Here is a 19,734-nt window from a genome sequence, read left to right as displayed (position 1 = left end):
ACAGAGCTCCTTTAAGCACATTTTCTATGTAATTCCTCTTTAGGGGTAGACAAAATCCACATCTGGTCCGTAAGCTCAATCATTTCTGAATAGTAACTGTTTATACAAGAGACTATGTGAAATAGAAAGCCCACATTGTAAGATAACTGAAGATAAAAGTAAGTAAATCTTGCTCACTACCTTTACAACAGCGAGATTTAACAACACACATGCAAGTAGACAGCAAGAATATGATACCACATACGTTAATAATTTTAGTAAGAAGAGTAATGGTGTGTTTGTTGATGGATTTACAGATTAATGTGCTTGAGAGAGCCAATTTGGCCTTTAGAGAAACAAGATTAGCATCCATTTTTAGCATCCAGACACTTCTTAGCAGTCCTCAGCCACCCCTGAGGTGGCTTATATGTTTACAGACAAATATAAATATGAATTTACATGAATTTATAATACCTTTAATAGAGAAGCCAACAGCAAACAAGGAAACTTAAACGCACCTTAAAGATAAAATGTTTGCGATGATCAGGCCCACTATCATCCACCAACACAAATTCAGGTGGTGTCCATCGTCTTTTGTTACAGATCTCCATCAACGCAGAAACTGGGTGTTTACCTTAAAGACAGAATATATTTGAAATGTCAGTACTGCTATCAAAGCAGGCATGTTAAATCAGATTTTTTTTAAGACAAGTAAGAATCTCACCTGAAAGATCCTTCATCACAACATAATGTCCAGATCTCTTTTGTGCCTTCTCTCCCACAGCAACAAGCCCTAAACAAAACACAATAAAGTTTACATTTATGATTCCCACCTGATTTCTGTATTCTCATCAGTAAAGGAACAACATGCATCAGTGGAGATTAAACCTGGTGACACCATACAACTGTCTTTTCAGAAGTCTTTCAAACCTCCCTTTCATCAGCATTTTTTTTCCCCTCCAAACTACACCTAACATTCTTCTCAGCTGCTCTAGTAAGACTTCTAACAAGCCAGGTAGTAGGAAACTTCAAGTAGTCTTACGTATATCAGGGAACACCTGGTCTTCCATGCCTTCTTTGGCAAAATACTGAACAAGACACAAACTTCAAAACATCCTCTCATTCAGTATTTGTTTTGTACAACCCAAAAACTATCCACCACCTTAAGAGTTTGCCTCTAACATACTAAGTGTACCTAGTATGTCCTTTTATGATACAAGTAACACAGTGGTGTTCTTATAACATGTGCTCTCTTTACTTACCAGTATTCAATAATTTATGCTTTATGTGCAAGTTCACGGCCCAATCACCACTACTTCAATCACATCTGAATATAAAGTAGCTGAAAAGCATACAACTGGGCCCCAAGTCAATACAAAGAGCACAAGTTCAAATGGAACTCACCATGAAACACTGAAGCTGAACATTTTTCTTTCAAAATTCTTGCAAGAGTAAGAAATAAAATGTAACAATTGTTAAAAATGTATGAAATGCCAGCAACCACACCATGATCACGAAGTGACTCAAGTTTCTTTCCATTCATTTTGCTATTAACTTAAATACACATAAACAAAATACCTGACCAGTTTTTCAGCATTTCTGAGACTTCAATCCTTCAGTATTACTTTTTTTCTTACCTCAATTTGTTTCTGTTCCTGGCTTTGATGAATAAAGACAGGGAGATATTGCAACTGTTTCCAGTTTCTTCCTGTTCCTTCAGCTTTTTTTTACTTAATATTTTATTTGTTTTGCTTTAGAAGAATATCCTTCCCTCCTTACCAGATTTTCATCCTAATATTCATGCAGCTCCTGAGCAGGGACTTTTCAAGTGGCATGAAACCCTCACACACAACAATAACTGAAACAAACTTTCTTGGTTTAATTCCTTACAGAACTTTACATCCAAAATAACCAAAGATTTCCACCAAAGGAAAAAAAAACTCTTACGTCATTCTCCGCATTAATTCTGAGTCTCCCTCACTCTAAGTCACTGACACTTGTCTTCCACATCTTGTCCCTCGCACCTCAGAAAAGCTGCGACGGACTCCGACAAGCTCTGCTGATGGACCAAGCTTCTTGGAACACAGACAGCCAACAATCTACCGGCTGACAGCAAAGCTCAAGAAGGGTTTGGTTTCAATACTGTCTGTGAGACAACTACAGATCTCACTCAGTGTCTGGAAAAAACAAGACTCTAAGGAAAGCTACAGCAAAGCCAGACAAGCTTTTGGTTCATGTCTTAGTGCAGCCTCTTGAGTAACTCCTTAGCAAACCGCTTGTTCCTGTATCTAAAAAAAGAGTATCTTATTTGGGGGGATAAGTTCTAAAAGTATGTTAAACTCTTACAAAACAAAAACCAGGTTGGTTAAAAACAGTCTGCTTTTAAAATTTCAGACTTTTCTTTAAACCTCTACACAGAACTTCAAAAAAAAAAAAAATCAATTTTTTACACATTTAAGTATCAAGGAACGCTAATGTTTGAAGAAGCTTTTCAGCTACTCATCATAAATGTATAATCACTGTTCAGTTGCTTCTTTGTAATGCATGAAACATGCTGCTTCTTCACAATGCAAGTTGTCTCCTTGTATTACAAACTTAGTTGGTTCAACATTAAAAAGTATTCTTTATCAACACAGAACACCTTTAGGTTTTCTCTGGAAATTATCAGAGAAGATTGCATATATGATAATAAAAAAAGATCTAAAACCTATGAAATTAAAGCAAAGCCCAGCCATCACTAAGGTTATCGCTATTTTGAGATGAATCTATCACACATCAGGAAGAGGCACCCTTTAACTCCATCTAACATTTTTAATTGTTACTGAAGACTGAGCATTCTGCAGCAGAGAGAGCAAACTATCTGTTACAGAATGCCCAGCACAATGAGGACTGGATCGCATCTCAGGCCGTAGGGCTTGATCCTTGAAACTCTGCTATCAAATTCTACAGGCATTAAGGAAATTTGCATCAGAAAACACATGAGGATCCTAGGGCACATCTCTGGAACTGGAAACTTGAGCTGCGACACAGCTATGTATCACCAAAATGTTTCTGATGTTCAAAACATTCACAGGTTGTACAGCAATACTGCGTCTTTCCTGTGACACGACAAGAAGGAAGCAACACACTGAACAGAGCTAACTCTTCTCGCCTCACCACAAAAATCCATCACTATGTTATGCAGGCTGCTTGAAAAATTAATAATGAAATTTACTGTTTTCAACTTCTTCCCTCCGACTGATATTAATTAAGCTAAACTGAAGGAACTCTTACCAGCAGTGAGAACTTTACAAAAGAACATCTACAAAGATCACTGTAACAACTAAGTAACAGTAGTAAAACATTTTTCAAGGATTCTCTTCGCAATCACTCTGTCACCAGGTATCTCTTTTTTTTTTTTTTCTTACTTTCAACAGAAAGGTTGCACAGAAGAAAAACAGCTGAAAAGCAAGTTTGCTCACTGTTTGTATAAAACAAAAATACCTGAATTATTGTGTTCTGTACTTTGAGACTGTTGCACCTATTTAGAAAACTGTATTATGCTCCTAGGAGGTCTTTAGAATTTAGAAAGTAATGGGTATTTTCGTAACATAGGCTTGCTTTATTATTTTCTACCTCTTTGCACTTAATATTTAAATGTTTAAATTCTATTTCAGTGCTAGCTTGGTCACCTGAGCAGCACCGAACTATCTCTGTATTGAAAACTAGCCATTTTGACACCTAAAAATTCCTCCAACTCCAACAGCATCTCTGCAAACAAAGTTCACAACATTCACATTTATATGCTTTTGATTTCTTTCAAGCTCAATTACGAGTATTGACAAAAGCTAACGTAAATTCATAATTCAAAGTATTTTCATGCTTTAATGTTAGATGTGACCTATTCAATATATTAAAGGTTCCCAGTTTTAAAAAAAATATTTAGGAGAACAACAGTAAGAATTTGTTTTCCTGCAGTCGGTGTTAAGTTGTTTATTTTGGTAACATGCATAAAAGAACAATTAAATCATAAATCCTGACTGCTGAAATTCTGCATGTTGTATTTAAAATGGTTAGAACGTGCATAGGTATGTCAGAGGGAAAATTTGCATAAGTATTCATTCTGACAACAGAACTCTCACTGAATATGCTGTCAAAACAGCCAATCAGATAAACCATGCTGCCAGCTTCAGTAGCAGCACACTGCCTGCAAACAGAAGGATAGTTCTTTTGAATCAAACGAGACAAGTGCAACCTGTGGCCACGGACTATATAAAGAAGAGGAGGAGAGACTGCTAAAGCGATCTCTGGAAACAATCAGGGAAACATCACTGTGGTTGAGGTGCCCACAGCAGGATCAGACTAGAAGATGGAGCAGCAGGGAGATCAGATGGGCAAAAAGGGAAACAGAATCAATTTGGAAGACCTAAAAACATCAGTGTAACAGTCTATTCATGTCAGGACTTCAGCTGAAAGGCAGCTGTAGCTCCCACCTCTGTCCTTTACGCCTCAAACTATTCAATGTTCTATCCTGCCCCTTTCCTGCTTCAGCCGCTTTCTCTAGACCAACCACAACGGCTTTTCCACAATTCATTTCCCTGTCCATGCACATCCAACTGAAGCATATCCCTAACTTGTTTAAATTAAAGGTGAAGGCTAGAGAAAGTTAAAGAATATCTGGAAGAGTCCTCAGGCACAAGGACATAGCCTAGATATATAACCCAGGGCTTGAAAAACTAGTACCAAAATCACCTATGACATTCTGTTAATTTTCATAGTGAAGCTGTACCCAGAAAAAGCTTACTACTTCCAAGTTATTTTGCATATCACCAAAACAGACGTGAGAAGTTTATACTGCCATATGACATTTAAGGAAGGGCTTACCTTTTCGATCTGTCTTAAAATCAACCATAATAGGCTCAACGCTGCCTTCTTTGTTTTTTCCGAGCCCTTCTCCTTCTCTCCAGCCCATTTTTCTCATCAGTTGAGCTCCCATTCCTCCAGTTACAGGGGCTGCTCTTAAGAACTGATCCTATCCAGAAAAAGAAAAGTAAAACAAGTCCTAAAGTTAGCACTGGGATTTTTAAAAATAAGCGGGAGCTTCCAAAAAAATGTTTCTAACAACCTTTCACAGACTCAATTAAAAAAAAAAAATCCACCTTAGCTTTATATACATTAACATTTTGTAAAAACCAGAATTCACGCAGACACACAAGACACAAATCAATATTTTCAAAAAATAACAACTTAAGAAAATTCTAACGCAATTCAAAAGTGGCAAGTGACTCATTTCAGACATATGTATTTAATAAAATCATAACCGTCCATTTTTAAACACGCTACTTTGGTTCCAGTGCATCTCTTCTCATCTTGTGAAAGGAGGCAGTGTTAACTGTTTAACTGGCAACAAGTGTGCCAAGTGTACCTAGTTATTGAACAAAATACAAGCACATTTAGTAATGACATTCACATAGTGTTTAGGTGTATTTTAAATAAAAAAAAAAAAAAAGTTTCCCCATTTTATTATACAGCAGTTGCACATTCAAGTTCTACTCTGAAAATCCACACGAAACATACAGGTTTTTATCTTCTTTTTTTAAAAGGAAAAAAGGCGCTTAGCCACACAGTTTAGCAGCAGTAGTCTTCACATTCTTTCAAATCATCATTAACATAATAGTTGTTAAATGGTGAAAGCTTACAAACAGAAATTTTAAAAATCTGTTTTGATGTAAAGAACTTTAAAAACTCCTTAAATGTTTACGTACCTAGGCCTCGATGGCCGCAGTGTTGTGAATAGTAGGGCTGGCATTGACCGTGGCAAGAAGGCAGCTACAAGGATTTGACCCTGAAACAAGTTTCCATATAGAGGGGTGAAAGTTCACAGGTTATTCTGTGAACTATCATCTCTCTTCTGCCCCCCCCACTGACCCAAGTAAGTAAGTCAATCATTTCCATCACAGCAAAAAATTGCTTGTCTTAAAATACACAAGTTTACACACTGGCACTGATAAGTCCATCCGTTATTTCGCATAGTAGATCAGATGATACAATGCCTAGTATTTTTGTGAAGATTTTACTTACTATCAAAGCAAATTAATAAAACAATTTTTTTTTCCTTTATTTTGAGCTGTGCTTGCAAAAGTAAGCATTTCCCAGATTTGGACAAAGGACGGATAGGTCCTTGGTTTCGATTTGTACAAAAACAAAATCAGAAGTCTTACTTTTGCGGAAATTAAGGATAATTATTTTTAAGGGGATTTCAAATTGGCAACTGACACACACTAATGATGCATGTGTGTAATCCCCACTATACATGGTGTTAAAAATAAAAAAAAAAAATTAAAAAAAAAATTATTGATGAAGATTGTGGCAGGACTTCTCCAAATGTTTACCTATTAAACAGTAAATACCTATCAATCATGCAACTGGATGCTGCACTTAATAACAAAAGTGCTCTGATGGAAGAGTAGAGAGGCTAAGTGCACCTCTCCAGGTCAACTTTTTTTCTGACTGGTGCAGACCATGCAGTGTGTGTGTGTACACAGAGACAATCAGCTTCTTTGATACGAACTGCCCTCGATCTATACACCTAGAATGGCTTTTACTTACTTCAACTTTCATCCTCCCCTCTCTTTTCCAGGAACCTCTCATAAGAAAAGGGCAACCATGCAGAGAATGATACAAACCCCAGTCAATGTCACCCTGGGTTCCGATTCCTCTTTTGTACCTGCTTTGCAATGATAGAATTTTCAACATAAACACCTGTTTCGTTATCACCACCCCGTGTATTCAGTTCACAAATGATAAAGTGCAATTTCTTGATGAGGTCACTTTAATGTTACACAGCTTTCTCATCACACCCATAAATAGTACTAATGTACTAATTCAGGAGTACTAATTCAGGAGTTAGGAGTGGTGCGGAAAGGAGAGAACAGAATCAAGCTATTGGCATTTGTAGTTAAAAATCAAAGCCTCAAGTTTCTATATAGGAATTATCAGAGCCTGAACAAATTCCAAATACTGGAAATGAAGAGTTCTAAATTCCAAAGTGCAGTTTATTAAAAAAAAACCCTCTTCTAATGTGCAAATTCAGAATCCTATCTAATAAACTTCATCAGGAATTCTTTAAGCTATGCTGACTCTTAAACATGTACAACAGAAACAAGGCAAAAAGGAATTACAAAAGAAAGTTTTGTTTCATTATAGAATAGCTGTACTTGTGCATCACACTAGAAGGCTAAATGAAGTAATTCCAGTACCAATATGAAAGGAGCCAGAAGCTTACTTTGATTCAGTTTACTAAAGAAGCAAAGGTGGCCTGCAGAAGGGGAAAAAGTCCTTCTTTGAGTTTGTTTTGGGGCTGTTTTTTTGGTTTGTTTTTTTTTTTAAAAAAAACTTCACCCAGCCCATGATTTAATGGAATATGGGTAAAAAAAATAGTGCTGTGTTTGTATTTGAAAGTGTAAAAATAGTAGAAGTAAAAGCAGGGAAGTAAAATATACATTTCTTTTCAGTTTTAAAAATCATAAAAGGCCAAGTCTCACTAAACTACTTAGCAGCTATGTACCCTTGCAGATCTGGCCAATAAGGAGGATATCAAATTGAAGAGTAAGTAATACAATAAATGCCCAGATTTCTAAGTATTTGGCTACTGCTGTTAGAATTATTTAAACAATAATTGTTCTCTTTCATTCACTAACCCGAATTCAGTAAGTCTGCATGAAAATTGAGTATCATTTTCCTCATCGTTTTATCTCTAAATTCCACAAAAAGTCAGCCAAATAAAGCACACTTCCATTCTGCCAGCAGATGGAGACAAAAAATAAGCCACATTCCAGTGTCAACACTTTTTCTTTAAAAAGAAGGCTACATAATAAAACCTCACCAATTAAGAGAGTTTCTTAGTAATTGTAATTAAAACTATTCCTCTTTTGAAGTTACGTTAGGACAACAAGCTTTGGGGGACATGAAAGCTTAAATTAGCATTTAAGGGCTTAACAAGCAAACGCAAAAAAAAAAAAAAAATCACATCTGAAAGATGATTTTACAGGTTTTTTTGCCGAAACACAAGTTCAACAGTCATCGCTGTTTAACAGCAACAGTTGTCTTTGAGACAACGACAGCATAGAGCATTGAACTGAACAAGCTATAAAACAACACTCATAACACCCAAAATATGAAAGCCGTAATTATTTGAGAGATTTTAAAATACATCATTAATTTCTGCTCTCGGAAAAGAAAATATCCATTCCTTCTCCCAATGCTGACATGGTATTAAAACAGAAGTTCTGTCAGAAAGGCTGTTTATTTTTTGAGCAATAATTCATTAAGTAAAAGACAACAAAGCCTTAAAGGCACTAGATGGACAGTTTCAGCTATAGCACAATGGGCTGTCTTAAAGACTACTTTAAGACTAACGCTGAAAAATTCATCCGAGTCAAGTACCAGAAACAAACATCTATCTTTGGCAAAACTGTTGCGAAGTAGCTTTCCATTCAATAAACTGGCACTTTTAGCAGCAGTCACATTCTTTCCCCAATTTCAGAGGAAAAATACCTTTGTAAAGAATCCCATCAAATGCCAAAAGCTACACTCACAATCAGGATTTCTGTTCACAGCTTTTGCATACAATCAGTAGAAAGCAAGCTAGGAATAGCTGAAAAAAAGAAATTAAACATTTTGAGGACTGAACAGGAAGTCAGTCCAATATAACTAACACGTAGTTGATTTGCCTTGCCATGTGGCCTTCATTTCCAAGGAAGGCTCGTTGGGTCATATAAGGCAATAGGAATAACAGTATTTTAACAGGCCATAACAGTGGCCTTGTTAGAAGGTCAGCAGCCCTTGTGCAAGTGACATCATAAGACTTAGTTTTACCTCCATCATTAGCATGAGTTTTACTCATCTGCTATGACTGCAGAAGAATGGAAGGAACACTAACTTTTCCAAACTTGCTACAAAAAGCAGAGCATTCTAATGGCCATAGTAAAACTGCTGTGCCATGCTTCAGCACAACAGAATGAAACAGATCCCAAGTGTTACCCTGTGCACATAAAATGCTGCAAAAACCCTGTTTTGGGGAGCAAGTTTAGACTACAGAATTAAGCTGATAAATGCAGAAACAAGCGGTGAGTCTGAGCAAGTCTGAGTAAGCAGACCTCAACAGAACTTGCTTGATAAAAGATACATGGCCACTTCCTCTGATTTGAGATTTACTCAGCAGCATAGTATATTTGTAAGAAAAAAAAAGAAAAAAAAAAAAAAAAAAAAAAACAAGCAACTTCCACTAAGTTATATTTGTGAACTGATTACACCCATGATGATGAACTGAAACAGAAAACACTTTTCAAAAGAAAAATATATTGTTCAAAAATCTGCTTTAACAATATAAGAAACCTAACAATGTATTATTCCTTTATAAATACTGCTCAGAACCCTATGCATGAAGAACATAATGAAATAGCACATTACTTAGAAAAACAAACCGTACTTCTAATTAGTTATGTCGATCATTCAAGTATGCCACGTTAACCACTTCAGTAACTAATTCCCTGAAAATTTTATTGAGATAAAATTGAAATTGCAGGCATATTTTGGTTTGAGTACATATTACCTCTCCAGAGTAATTTTTAAAGTATAAAAGTTGAAATCCAAGAAATGCAAAGTGAAGACAGCGCTTATCAAACAAGTTCCCCCAGTACTCCAATTTTTCTCCCTTCTTGACACCACTCTTCTGTGTTGTTACACCTATCTAGTTTTGTGATTATCTTTGTCAAGCACAATGTCTGTACATGTCCTAATTCTTTGTTTAGCAATACACAAATAACTGGTTGAGATGGGCTCTGTTTCTGCCGAACAGCGCACATCCACAACCTCTCTTACGGCAATTGCTTAGGGCAATCTCCCAAGTAAAATGCCATCAGTAAAAAACATCTTCAGTCAGAAATGTGCATTAATTTACACACACAACATACCCCAGGAAACGCCAGCCCTACCAACAGATGAAACGATTAAAAATACAAGGGTTTTTTAATGTTAAAATGTATTCTCTTAGGAAAACAAAGGGAGTACGAGTCTGACTTCTCTGTTACACTGCATAATTAACAGGAACTAAGTTACACAACTTCAAGTGCCTAAGTAAAATACAATGTGTACTTTGCATTTCATGGTTGGTTTGCGTTCATGTCACTGAGAAAGATAACATGCATTCATAACCCATTATCCCTACTTCACCTTTTTCTGTGAAATCATCCTCTAACCACAGGATATGATTTCACATTAAAGTTCATCAAACCTAAGTTTTGTGAAGGCTTTCACAGGCCTCACCATTCCTAAGAAAAAACAGGGAGAGTCTAATGCATTTTATAGAGGGCGCATGACTGTAACTACTTGTCATCTCATGAGTTTGATGGCAATGTGCGTGCAAATATGGAACCCAGAAAGAGCAAAGAAGTCAAGCTGAGGAATGCCAGAGCAGGAAAGAGGACTCTGTCCTCATCTTCTTCACCCAACAACTCTTCTTGTTTCCAGTAGCAGCCTCCTTTCTGACAAACCACATGATGCTTGCTAGGGAGGACGCCTACTACTGCAAACCACTACATTTTTACAGCTATGGAAAGGACAGAAGTGCGTCTGCTGGCTCACTCTCATTTCTAGATTCAATATGCTTCTGCTCCTCACAGCAGCCATGTCCACAAGCCACAGAACAAACTCTTCTCTCATTTTCTCCCTATAAAGTGTTTTGTTGGGTTTTTTTTTGTTTGGGTTTTGGGTTTGGTTTATTGGTTTTTTGGGTTTTTATTTTTAAAAAAAAAAGGCAGATCACAGAGTGAAGTTAAAAGACCAAGGGAAAACACATTCGCCTTCTACACTTGAATTTTGTTAGCGGACACTGCTGTTAAAGTAAGGCACAGAAGGCCACCACAGAACATCAAGGAATGAAGACAGGATGAGAACAGGAGGCTTGGGAAAGAGATGACCAGAGATGCTCCCTTTGTGTTACCTTGGGAACCCACTCAAGGTATTGCAGAAAGGGAGAACCCTCAGAGGCTTGCTGATCTCTTCCACAAGCCTCACTGTGGAAAAGCTCTCCTTTTCTCACCAATGCACCCCTGCTGACTGCTTTGTACTTCTAAGTTCCTCTGCCAGGGACAACTATTGTAATCATCCAAGCCAACATTTTGTTACAATCTCAAAAGTTAATAATAGTAAAAATAAGACTTTATCATCTACACTCTGTATTAACATTGAGAGGAGCCCAAAAGATTCCCATATAGCGAGTAACTTGGATCTCTGTGTTGCCTGGCTCTCTGTATTGCTTGGCTATATGAAGTGGAAAAACAAGTTAGTGAATCTTGGCAAAAATATTTCTATTTTTAGGATGTTACAATTCCAGACTTTTGTTCTGAGTTTACACCAAGTTTTATAGAAAATTCTACCTAAGGCTCAAATCTAACCTAACAGTTCTGGAAGGATAAGCAGATACAGCTTATCATACTCAACTAAGTTACCTGCAATACTGATTGCCATGAATCATCATTCTTTTTGCCTGAAAAGTAGATATTGCTTGAATTCCTCAGTTCCACTTCTTGAAAGAGAACCAGTTCAGTATTCATTTCCAGAGATGAAGCATGAATTATTAAACTTACAAAACGCATGTATGTATGACGCACCACTCCCAAAATAAGCCAGTATTACCCCGCAGTAAGAGGCAACTATTTCACTGTAAGATAACATTAAACTTATGAACCCTACCGCAACTCCTAGTTTAATACTCCAAATCTTTTGCTCTCAGAAAACCCCTGGTGATACAAATAGAGGCAAAGTAGCAACCAGATCGAACCAAGTCAAACAAAATGGCAGTTTGGGATTTGGTTCACTGAAGTTGATGCCAAAACATCACTGACTTCAGTAGTATCAGGATCAAAGCTTGCCTGATCTGTCTCAATCCCACAGAAGTAGTGATGGACCTACCACTGCAACCATACCAATAATCATGAATGTCATTTCAGTGTAAGATAACAGTATATATGAACCAACCTGACGCATACCTTATTGAAGTACTCTATGTCATAAACAACACTTTAATGCACAACAAAATGAACACAGCAGCAGCAAGTATCTAAATGTATCAAAGATAACGATTTAACTCAGCCTGTTGTACATGACACATGCATTACCACAGGTTTTTAAGGTACGCTTTTTGCATTTTCCGATACTTTCACTGCTATTTAAAATGTAATAGTTAGACAAGTACGTCTGCATAACTTCTACCTTTCTAATCCACGCTTGGGGACCACTGTTGGTGAGCTCCTCTGAGGACAGTATCTGTGCTCCAGTGCTTCCTGTGAACTGGCCAGGTATGGAGTTTGATTGAGCCCAGGCGTCAATCTACAAAATAAACATCAAAAGTAAGCCCAAAATAAAAATTTGAACATTTTTTCCCTTGCAGTTCTCTGTTGCTTCTCAATAATTATCATAATAATTCCTCACATATGTTTAGTGCTGTGTTCATTAACACTCATTTGTAAGCAGATACTCCAAAAAGCTGAGCAACTTTGCATGTCAACCCTAAAGCCTGAGCCCAAAGTCTAGCAAGTTCATGGTTTGCTTAAAAAACAATGCTATGAAGTGTAAAATAAAGGCAGGATTTTTAAACATGTGCCCATAAACTGAGTTTCAAAAAATCTGTACTTAAATACATAAGAAAGATCAGCTGGTATGAAAAGTAAACATTTAAGTTCATAAAAATGCTGATGAAAGCATGCAACATACCTGTTCCTGTGCACGATTTAACATGCACATGGCCTCTAAATCAAATGTGTTTTCATTAAGTCTTTTCTGAGCCAGTGCTCGATCATTCATAGCTGTAGTTATGTCCACGCCCTAGGACAAAAAATATTATTTTTTAAAATAATACAATCAGACCACAATAAAACCCATTTGATCTGGAAAAAGCTGTTGCAGAATAAATGCTACAAATACTACAAAGTTGTTTTACACATTGAACAGTTGGTTTGATACATAAATAGGCAAAGTGAAAAATAAAATCCTGGGACTACTTGTTAACTATATATATGCAATATGGGCTTTCCTAAACAAATACAAAATACAAAGTTGAAAGGATAACACTTTGGTAATTTAATATCACCTGTACATACAAAATATCAAAAGAATTATCTTCAGAGAACTCCTTTGGTCACAAAAAGTTCTGGTGTATAATATTTAAATAGAGAAGCATATTACTGTTCAATGGAATCTTATTAACCAATAGAATTAAATATAATTTAGCTAAGAATTAAAAAAACCCTTCCTATAGAGCTGTTCACATGAGTACCCTACTATTAAGTCACACTAAAACTTCAAGTTAAATGTATAAAAAAAAATTCCAGCAAGAATCACGTGTATTCCATGAATTTGGCTTTATTGTTTTCTATCTTAATCTTCAGCCTAAAACGGACTTGCAGGAAAGTAAAACCAGACTGGTAGCTCATAAAATTTACTGGTTTAGAAAGGATTGTTTAGATCTATGCTGCTGAACTAGGATAAAATTTAAAGAAAAATAATTTGAAAACTCTCTCACACATACTAATCCAAATCATTTGGGTAAAAATATGGAGCAAATTAAGAAGCTCAATGCAAACCTCTACTCTACGTGCAAAGCAATCAAGACAGAAATCCAAAGTATTTAGGGGTATAAAGATATAACAAATTACAGCTAGTATACAGCTCTTTTGTAAAATCACTTGTGCCTTGTTCTTCAGATGATGTGCATTTTATGGATCATTCTATTCTGAAAGGAGAAAAAGAACAGTGCTCAGAGACAAGCGAAATTTCTTTGGAGATGCACATGAAGGAGACTGAAAGGGTCGGAACTGTCTGAAGCACAGAAGAAACCCAATAATCAAAAGGTGGCATATAGACATAAAGTACATGGATAGCGTATTTTTTTTATTTTTACAAAAGACTTGCATTTTTTTCTTAGTCACCATCTCATAACCTTAGCCTCTCACACATTATACTAGGATAAAGGGCCAGTAGAAGAAACTGAAACTAATTTAAAATTGACTCTGCTGAACAGAAAAATACAGTTAATCCACAAAATCTCTGTCACAGGAACCAGGTCAAGAACTTAGTAAATACTGAAAAACAGTAAGAGACAGATATGAATGTCTACACAACTGCATAAAACGGAGGAATTATTTTTGTACTCTGGCTATTATAAGATGGGGATTTATTTTTTTTAATTATTTAAGACAAAAAGTATTAGTGCTGGGAAGATCATTACTGAAACATCTGGCACTGACCAAGACAGACTTAAAATCCCAGAAGCCCTATGTGTGTTGTGACTGACTTCAGTATTTATTTGTTGTCCTAACGGACAAAAACACAGATCATAAACAAGGCACAAGAAGAATTAATAAAGATTTTCTAACAATCATCTAACATGACAGTAACGTATGTAAAAGAATGTCTGTTTAAAATATACACTTTCTTGTGTTAATAAGTTAAAATAATCCCTTAATGTTTTGTTTGTGAAACTGGTTCAGGAGAGAAATAAAAGTTATTCTACTCACCAAAAGCTTCAATCCAGCAATACACATAGGCATGCAAGTAGTCCACTGAAACCACATTGGGACCACTCACATACTTAAATACACATGTGTACTTTAGTGCTTTACCGGACTGGGGCCTATTAGTAGGTACCCTGGTTAGTTAGAATTCCCATACACTTTCCCCACATGGTCAGTCACCATTTTGGAGACCATCATGGCTTTGTATTATGTCAAGACACTCGATGGCAGCTTTGGATCTTGAAAAAAAAAATCTCTGCTTGAAGTATGAAAAGTTGTTATTATTTAGTCAAGTAAAACAGTTTCAAGTTCAGCATGCTATTCTCCGTAAGAGTTCTGCCTCTCCAATCCTGACTTTTAATTACATTTTCCCCACAGACACAAATCACAACTATTGAAGCAAGAAGGAAGAGTCTGACAATAGAAAGTAAGCATTTCTGACATACTTCGTAGGTCCGCCAATACACCAAATGCATTTAATACATTTTTAGATCATGATGGCTTCTCTACATAATAGTCACCTGGTTATATACTTCAAACTTAAATACAATACTTGAAATCTGTACTTCCAAACTTTCACATATAGCTTCTTTCACACAGCCTTCTCTGGCTTCTAGAGACATGCCAATACTTCACATTATTCAAGACTTTTTCCTCCATCTCCTATTATCACAAACAACTATATTAAGAGCACAATGTTTTATTAAAACAATTGGTAACATATTAGCAGGGCCAATACAGACTGCTTATTCCTGTAACTATTTCTGTGACTTGAATAAAAACATAACAAGAAAACCAATTACGTATTTTTTTAATGTCAATATAGACTTGCATCAGAATTGTCACAATCAGATTTCAATATTAGCAACAAGAAATGGAGGTGAATTATGTGTCAAAAGTCCTGAGGATCCAAGCACACTCCCCCACTACCCTACTCCAACAACAAGGGAGCTTATCTGGCTTATTTTGCTCAAAGGAAGCTGTTTCATTCACAAAGAGTCCTCATAAACATTTAAAAAATTAAGGAGAGAAGCACTCTGTTACCTTTCAGACTCCCCAGAGAAACATACAGGGATTCTGCTACTACAAGAGTATTCCTGTATTTCAAAATGAAGGATTGCCAAACCCAAGGGGATAGTATGCTCTGCTGTCAGCTTTGAAATCACCCTTAACACAAACCAAGTTAAGGTAAATGCAAATAAAAATATTTATTTACAAAATATAAAAACAGACAACATTGTTACAAGCATTTATAAAGATACACATGACAGAAAGGAAAGTTACGTTTAATATATTTACTCCAAATGTCAATTTTTAAGGCCTCGTCTACATAATCAATACACAACCCATCAGTGTTTAGCTAACCCCATTTGTCGAAGACACAAGCCCAGCATAATTGGCAACCTGGATGCAGGAATCCACAGAGCTCGCCTGAACTAAGCATATCATTGACCATTTGAAGGACAAGACTTTTACCTGGTAAAAACACAGTCAAATGTTTATATATAACGTTTCTATGTGCTGGACTTCTTACATATACACTAGTAACTGGGAATAACATTCTGCACAGACATTTCAGAATGTTTGTCTTATTAGTGGTTCATGACAGAGACCAAACAGTAGTTACCATCTACACTGAGGGAACAATGAGTGGGGTGCCCGACCGTCAAACTCAGATATATAATGAAAATGTCTGTTGAACGAGTTATAATCACTGTGCTTTTGGTGCTGTAAAAGACACAGAAGAAAATACCTTCTGTGCTTCAGGAAGTGAATTGTACAATCTTTGAAAGCTCTTCAAAAACAAAACTAATCAAGTGGAAAGACTGTTTTATCAGAAACTGATGCCAAGGCTTTTCTGTTTATTTGCTTTGAAAGGTATGACAACAAGTGGAGTAAGGTTAACATCAACTTAAAAGAAATTTACATCTGTCTTAAATATTTCACTTAATTACAAAAACCCCACAAAATATCCTTGTGAAGACATTTCAAGGGGAAAAACATTTGCCTTTTGTTTTTTAATTTATTATACATACAATTAGATTTTCCTTTGGAAGGCCACATGGAAGACAACTATGTAAGAAAATGTGACTGTAAAGCTAAAATATTAGTAGACATATCCAGATGAAACAGCAGTTTTCTACTTTCAAATTGATTTTTAATGGATTACCTTTCAATGCAAAGTTATTGCTGCAAGACTGGTAGGACAATTTTTATTATTATTAAATTTATAATTATTAAAGTCTCAACTTAGGGTATTAATCTCTGCAGGAAAACTGTACAAGAAACTTGCTTTTCATCTTCAAGCAAAAGCTTGAATTCTATTAACATAAATTCGTCACTAGTTGACAAAAGCACACAGTATGGCTACAGGTTGCTTTCATCACTGCCCACACAAGCTCTGCGACCAAATTTGAAAAGCACAGCAGTTCAGAGAATTAGCTTATTGAAGTGTTAAAATACTACCTAAGTACACGCTTCTTTTTCACAGACTGCAATTTGGTACCAGACTGACTAGGTAACGGTTTTGATTTTCTTATATGATATGCTTTCCTTCCCTTCCTTACCTCAATCGATGGTTTGGGGAAAACATCATCCTTGCCGTCTTCTTTGCCTTTTTCAACTGGAACCCATTCTCCATAGACACTATCTGCTTCTTTTTTCCTATGTTGAGATCCAGATGAAACAGGAAATTCCTTTGACAGGCTGACCTGATTTTTTGGTTGTGGTGGTGGTGCTGGTTTTATGCTGGGAGTCTTAAAGAAATAAAATTAGAAAAAGTTAGAACTTGAAAACACACAATACTCACATGTCTGAGAAATTATTTATTGCTTACACTTGGTATGAAGTTTTCATAAAACAATCATCCCTCCTACTTAACATAAAACCAAACACCTTTCTAAAAAACCGTTTTAGCACAGCCCTAAAAAAACACACAAGTGAGCAACAAATCACAGTATAAGAGAAGATGAAACAGCTAGAAGCTAAAAGTCACTTAAATCACCTTCAACTGGCAAACATACATAAAACTTCACTCTCACAATTAACCTCTCTGCTTTCCCTCCACGCCATCATAAAAAGAACAACCTTAATTTGCCACACATGTATTTTATAATGAAAAGCTCCAAAAAAAAAAAAAAATCCTGGGCAGCAAAAAACATTGGCTATGATATCCACATGATGATAAAAAGCTCTACATTACTATACATAGAGAAAGCAGTTTTCAACATTTTGTTTTCTAGTTTTTTTACTATTTCTTAATAGCAGCATGAATCTCAAAGTAGATGAAGTCCACAAGCTTATTATCTTTAGACAGTACTGCTAATACATTAAGACTCCACAGAAATCTCTGACAGGTTCCTCTTCCAAGAGGCAAAAACAGCCCAGACAGCTCACAATACTGGGTAAATGCCTACTACCAAAGGAACATGGATAGGAATGGTAGTAAGACTAGAATCCAGAAAGAATGGAAAGAATGATACTAAAAGGCTCAAAACTGTGAAAAACAGGTACGGCAGCCCATAACCACCAAAGAACATTCCTCTTTGGAGCCTGTAAAAATCCCAAGTTTTCTTGAGTTTCATTATATCACTTTCTAACAGTAGAATATAAAGTATAAATCTATTTCTACCTTATATCTTATGTAAATATGTATTACTGCTTATTTTTTGTGTGCTACAAGTTATATTTGTACATAAAAATATAAATGCTATTTATATTTTCACTTAGCATATTAATAATTTTATAGTTCTTTGTACCCTGCAAAGTCTGGGTACAATCTCAAAAACTAACAAAACTTTTTTCTCCTTTAGTGAACACATCTACTGAAGAGGCAGACGTACACAATTTGGAGTCTGCACAAATCACAGAAGAGCTTGGGTTGGAAGGGACCTTTAAAGGTCACCTAGTCCAAGCCCCCTGCAAGAAGCAGGGACATATTCAACAGGATCAGGTTGCTCAGAGCCCCGTCCAACCTGACCTTCAATGTTTCCAGGAATGGGGCTGATGGCATCATCTCACTTAGAACACCTCAAAATGCTTTCAGAATTTCGCTGGGGTTTTTTTGTTTGCCTTTTAAAGAAAAGCAATGCCATTCCAAAAGCATTTTCCAATTCCAATAGTGTTTGCAAATTCACACATGTTTTTGCAGTGAAAACATGAAGTAAAACCAATCCTCTTTATGTTATTTAAGCCTTAAAAACTGCAAAGACATTAATGAAAAAAAAAAAATAGTTTCCATCAAATTATGGCAATTACCATAATTTCATAGACTGCAAGTAAGTTTCTTATCATAGCAAGTTAACAACACCCCAGTGGAATTTCACCAAGATTATAAATTCTTGTTTAATTTCTGTAAAATTACTGCATTATTTAAAAATAACCAAAATTTAAAATATTGAAAATTAAAGTACTCACACTTAAATTGAAAAAAATAGGTTTGGGTTCACTGAGCTTAAAAGGATGATTATAGAAAGGACGTTCTTCCTCCTCTTCATCAGAAACATGAGGCTTGTTCACTATCACATCATCTGTGCTTTGAGCAATCTTCTTGCATTTCTAAGGGGAAAAAAAAGAAAAAAAAAAAAGGGATATGACAGATGACAGCTCTGAATAAACATGGACTTGCAACCAAAACATACAAAAAGAACCTTTTTACGAAAACTGTTTTTCTTTTATAAAGTAGACATATAAACTGGGAAAATCTTTTAGCAATGTCATCAGTATATGTACTTTTCACATTTTATACATACTACCAAACACCTACCTACGTTTGCTAGGCACTCATGCAGCAAATAATTTCACAGATGTAACATTCCAGCAGCATACTGAAAACTTGCTACACTGTGCTAACTGCAGAATATCGTCTAACACTGCAAGCATTCCAGAGTAGGAACTCTCCAGTTGTTTAACATCCCACATAATTAGCATACTGCAACCTGACAGAAACTTCAGTGTAACTCACAAAACTACACAGGCAAATCTAAGAATTTATAGACAGAACTAATTCTAAGTTCCACTGGTAGTGCAGGGACCTAGTCAGAAGCAATGGCTCAAAAAGATCTCAAATTTCTTCTGAAATACTTTGACGATGGCCAGGTACGCAATGCCCAGGTACCCCATTTTATATTAAACAGAAGTTGAACATAAACATATAGGTGCTATGGGGATAATGCAGTCAAATGAGGAAAGAACCTCCAGGGGA

The 19,734-nt window shown here is 36.0% G+C and overlaps 1 protein-coding gene across 7 annotated transcripts in view; it reads right to left on the bottom strand.

Annotated features, from left to right (window-relative positions):
- The window catches only part of SON (SON DNA and RNA binding protein), a 39,832-nt gene that overhangs the window by 2,745 nt on the left and 17,353 nt on the right, over positions 1-19,734 (bottom strand). For 4 of the 7 annotated variants that reach the window (XM_086764874.1, XM_086764832.1, XM_086764847.1 and 1 more), the window contains 7 exons: positions 18,948-19,088; positions 17,099-17,287; positions 12,733-12,843; positions 12,232-12,348; positions 4,843-4,990; positions 704-772; positions 498-613 (listed from right to left, as the gene is read on the bottom strand). In XM_086764874.1, coding sequence (XP_086621000.1) covers positions 498-613; positions 704-772; positions 4,843-4,990; positions 12,232-12,348; positions 12,733-12,843; positions 17,099-17,287; positions 18,948-19,088 — 891 coding nt within the window. Of the gene's footprint in view, positions 1-497; positions 614-703; positions 773-4,842; positions 4,991-5,723; positions 5,804-6,567; positions 6,689-12,231; positions 12,349-12,732; positions 12,844-17,098; positions 17,288-18,947; positions 19,089-19,734 lie in introns of those variants that run through there. The other 3 variants (XR_015260906.1, XR_015260907.1, XM_086764857.1) reach the window with 3 other exon arrangements.

This window comes from Chlamydotis macqueenii, chromosome 1 (genome assembly GCF_036417535.1).
Source record: "Chlamydotis macqueenii isolate bChlMac1 chromosome 1, bChlMac1.mat, whole genome shotgun sequence".
Taxonomy (NCBI): Eukaryota; Metazoa; Chordata; class Aves; order Otidiformes; family Otididae; genus Chlamydotis; species Chlamydotis macqueenii.
Note: the sequence above shows the minus strand (reverse complement) of the source record. Positions and strands in the feature narration are given on the sequence as shown.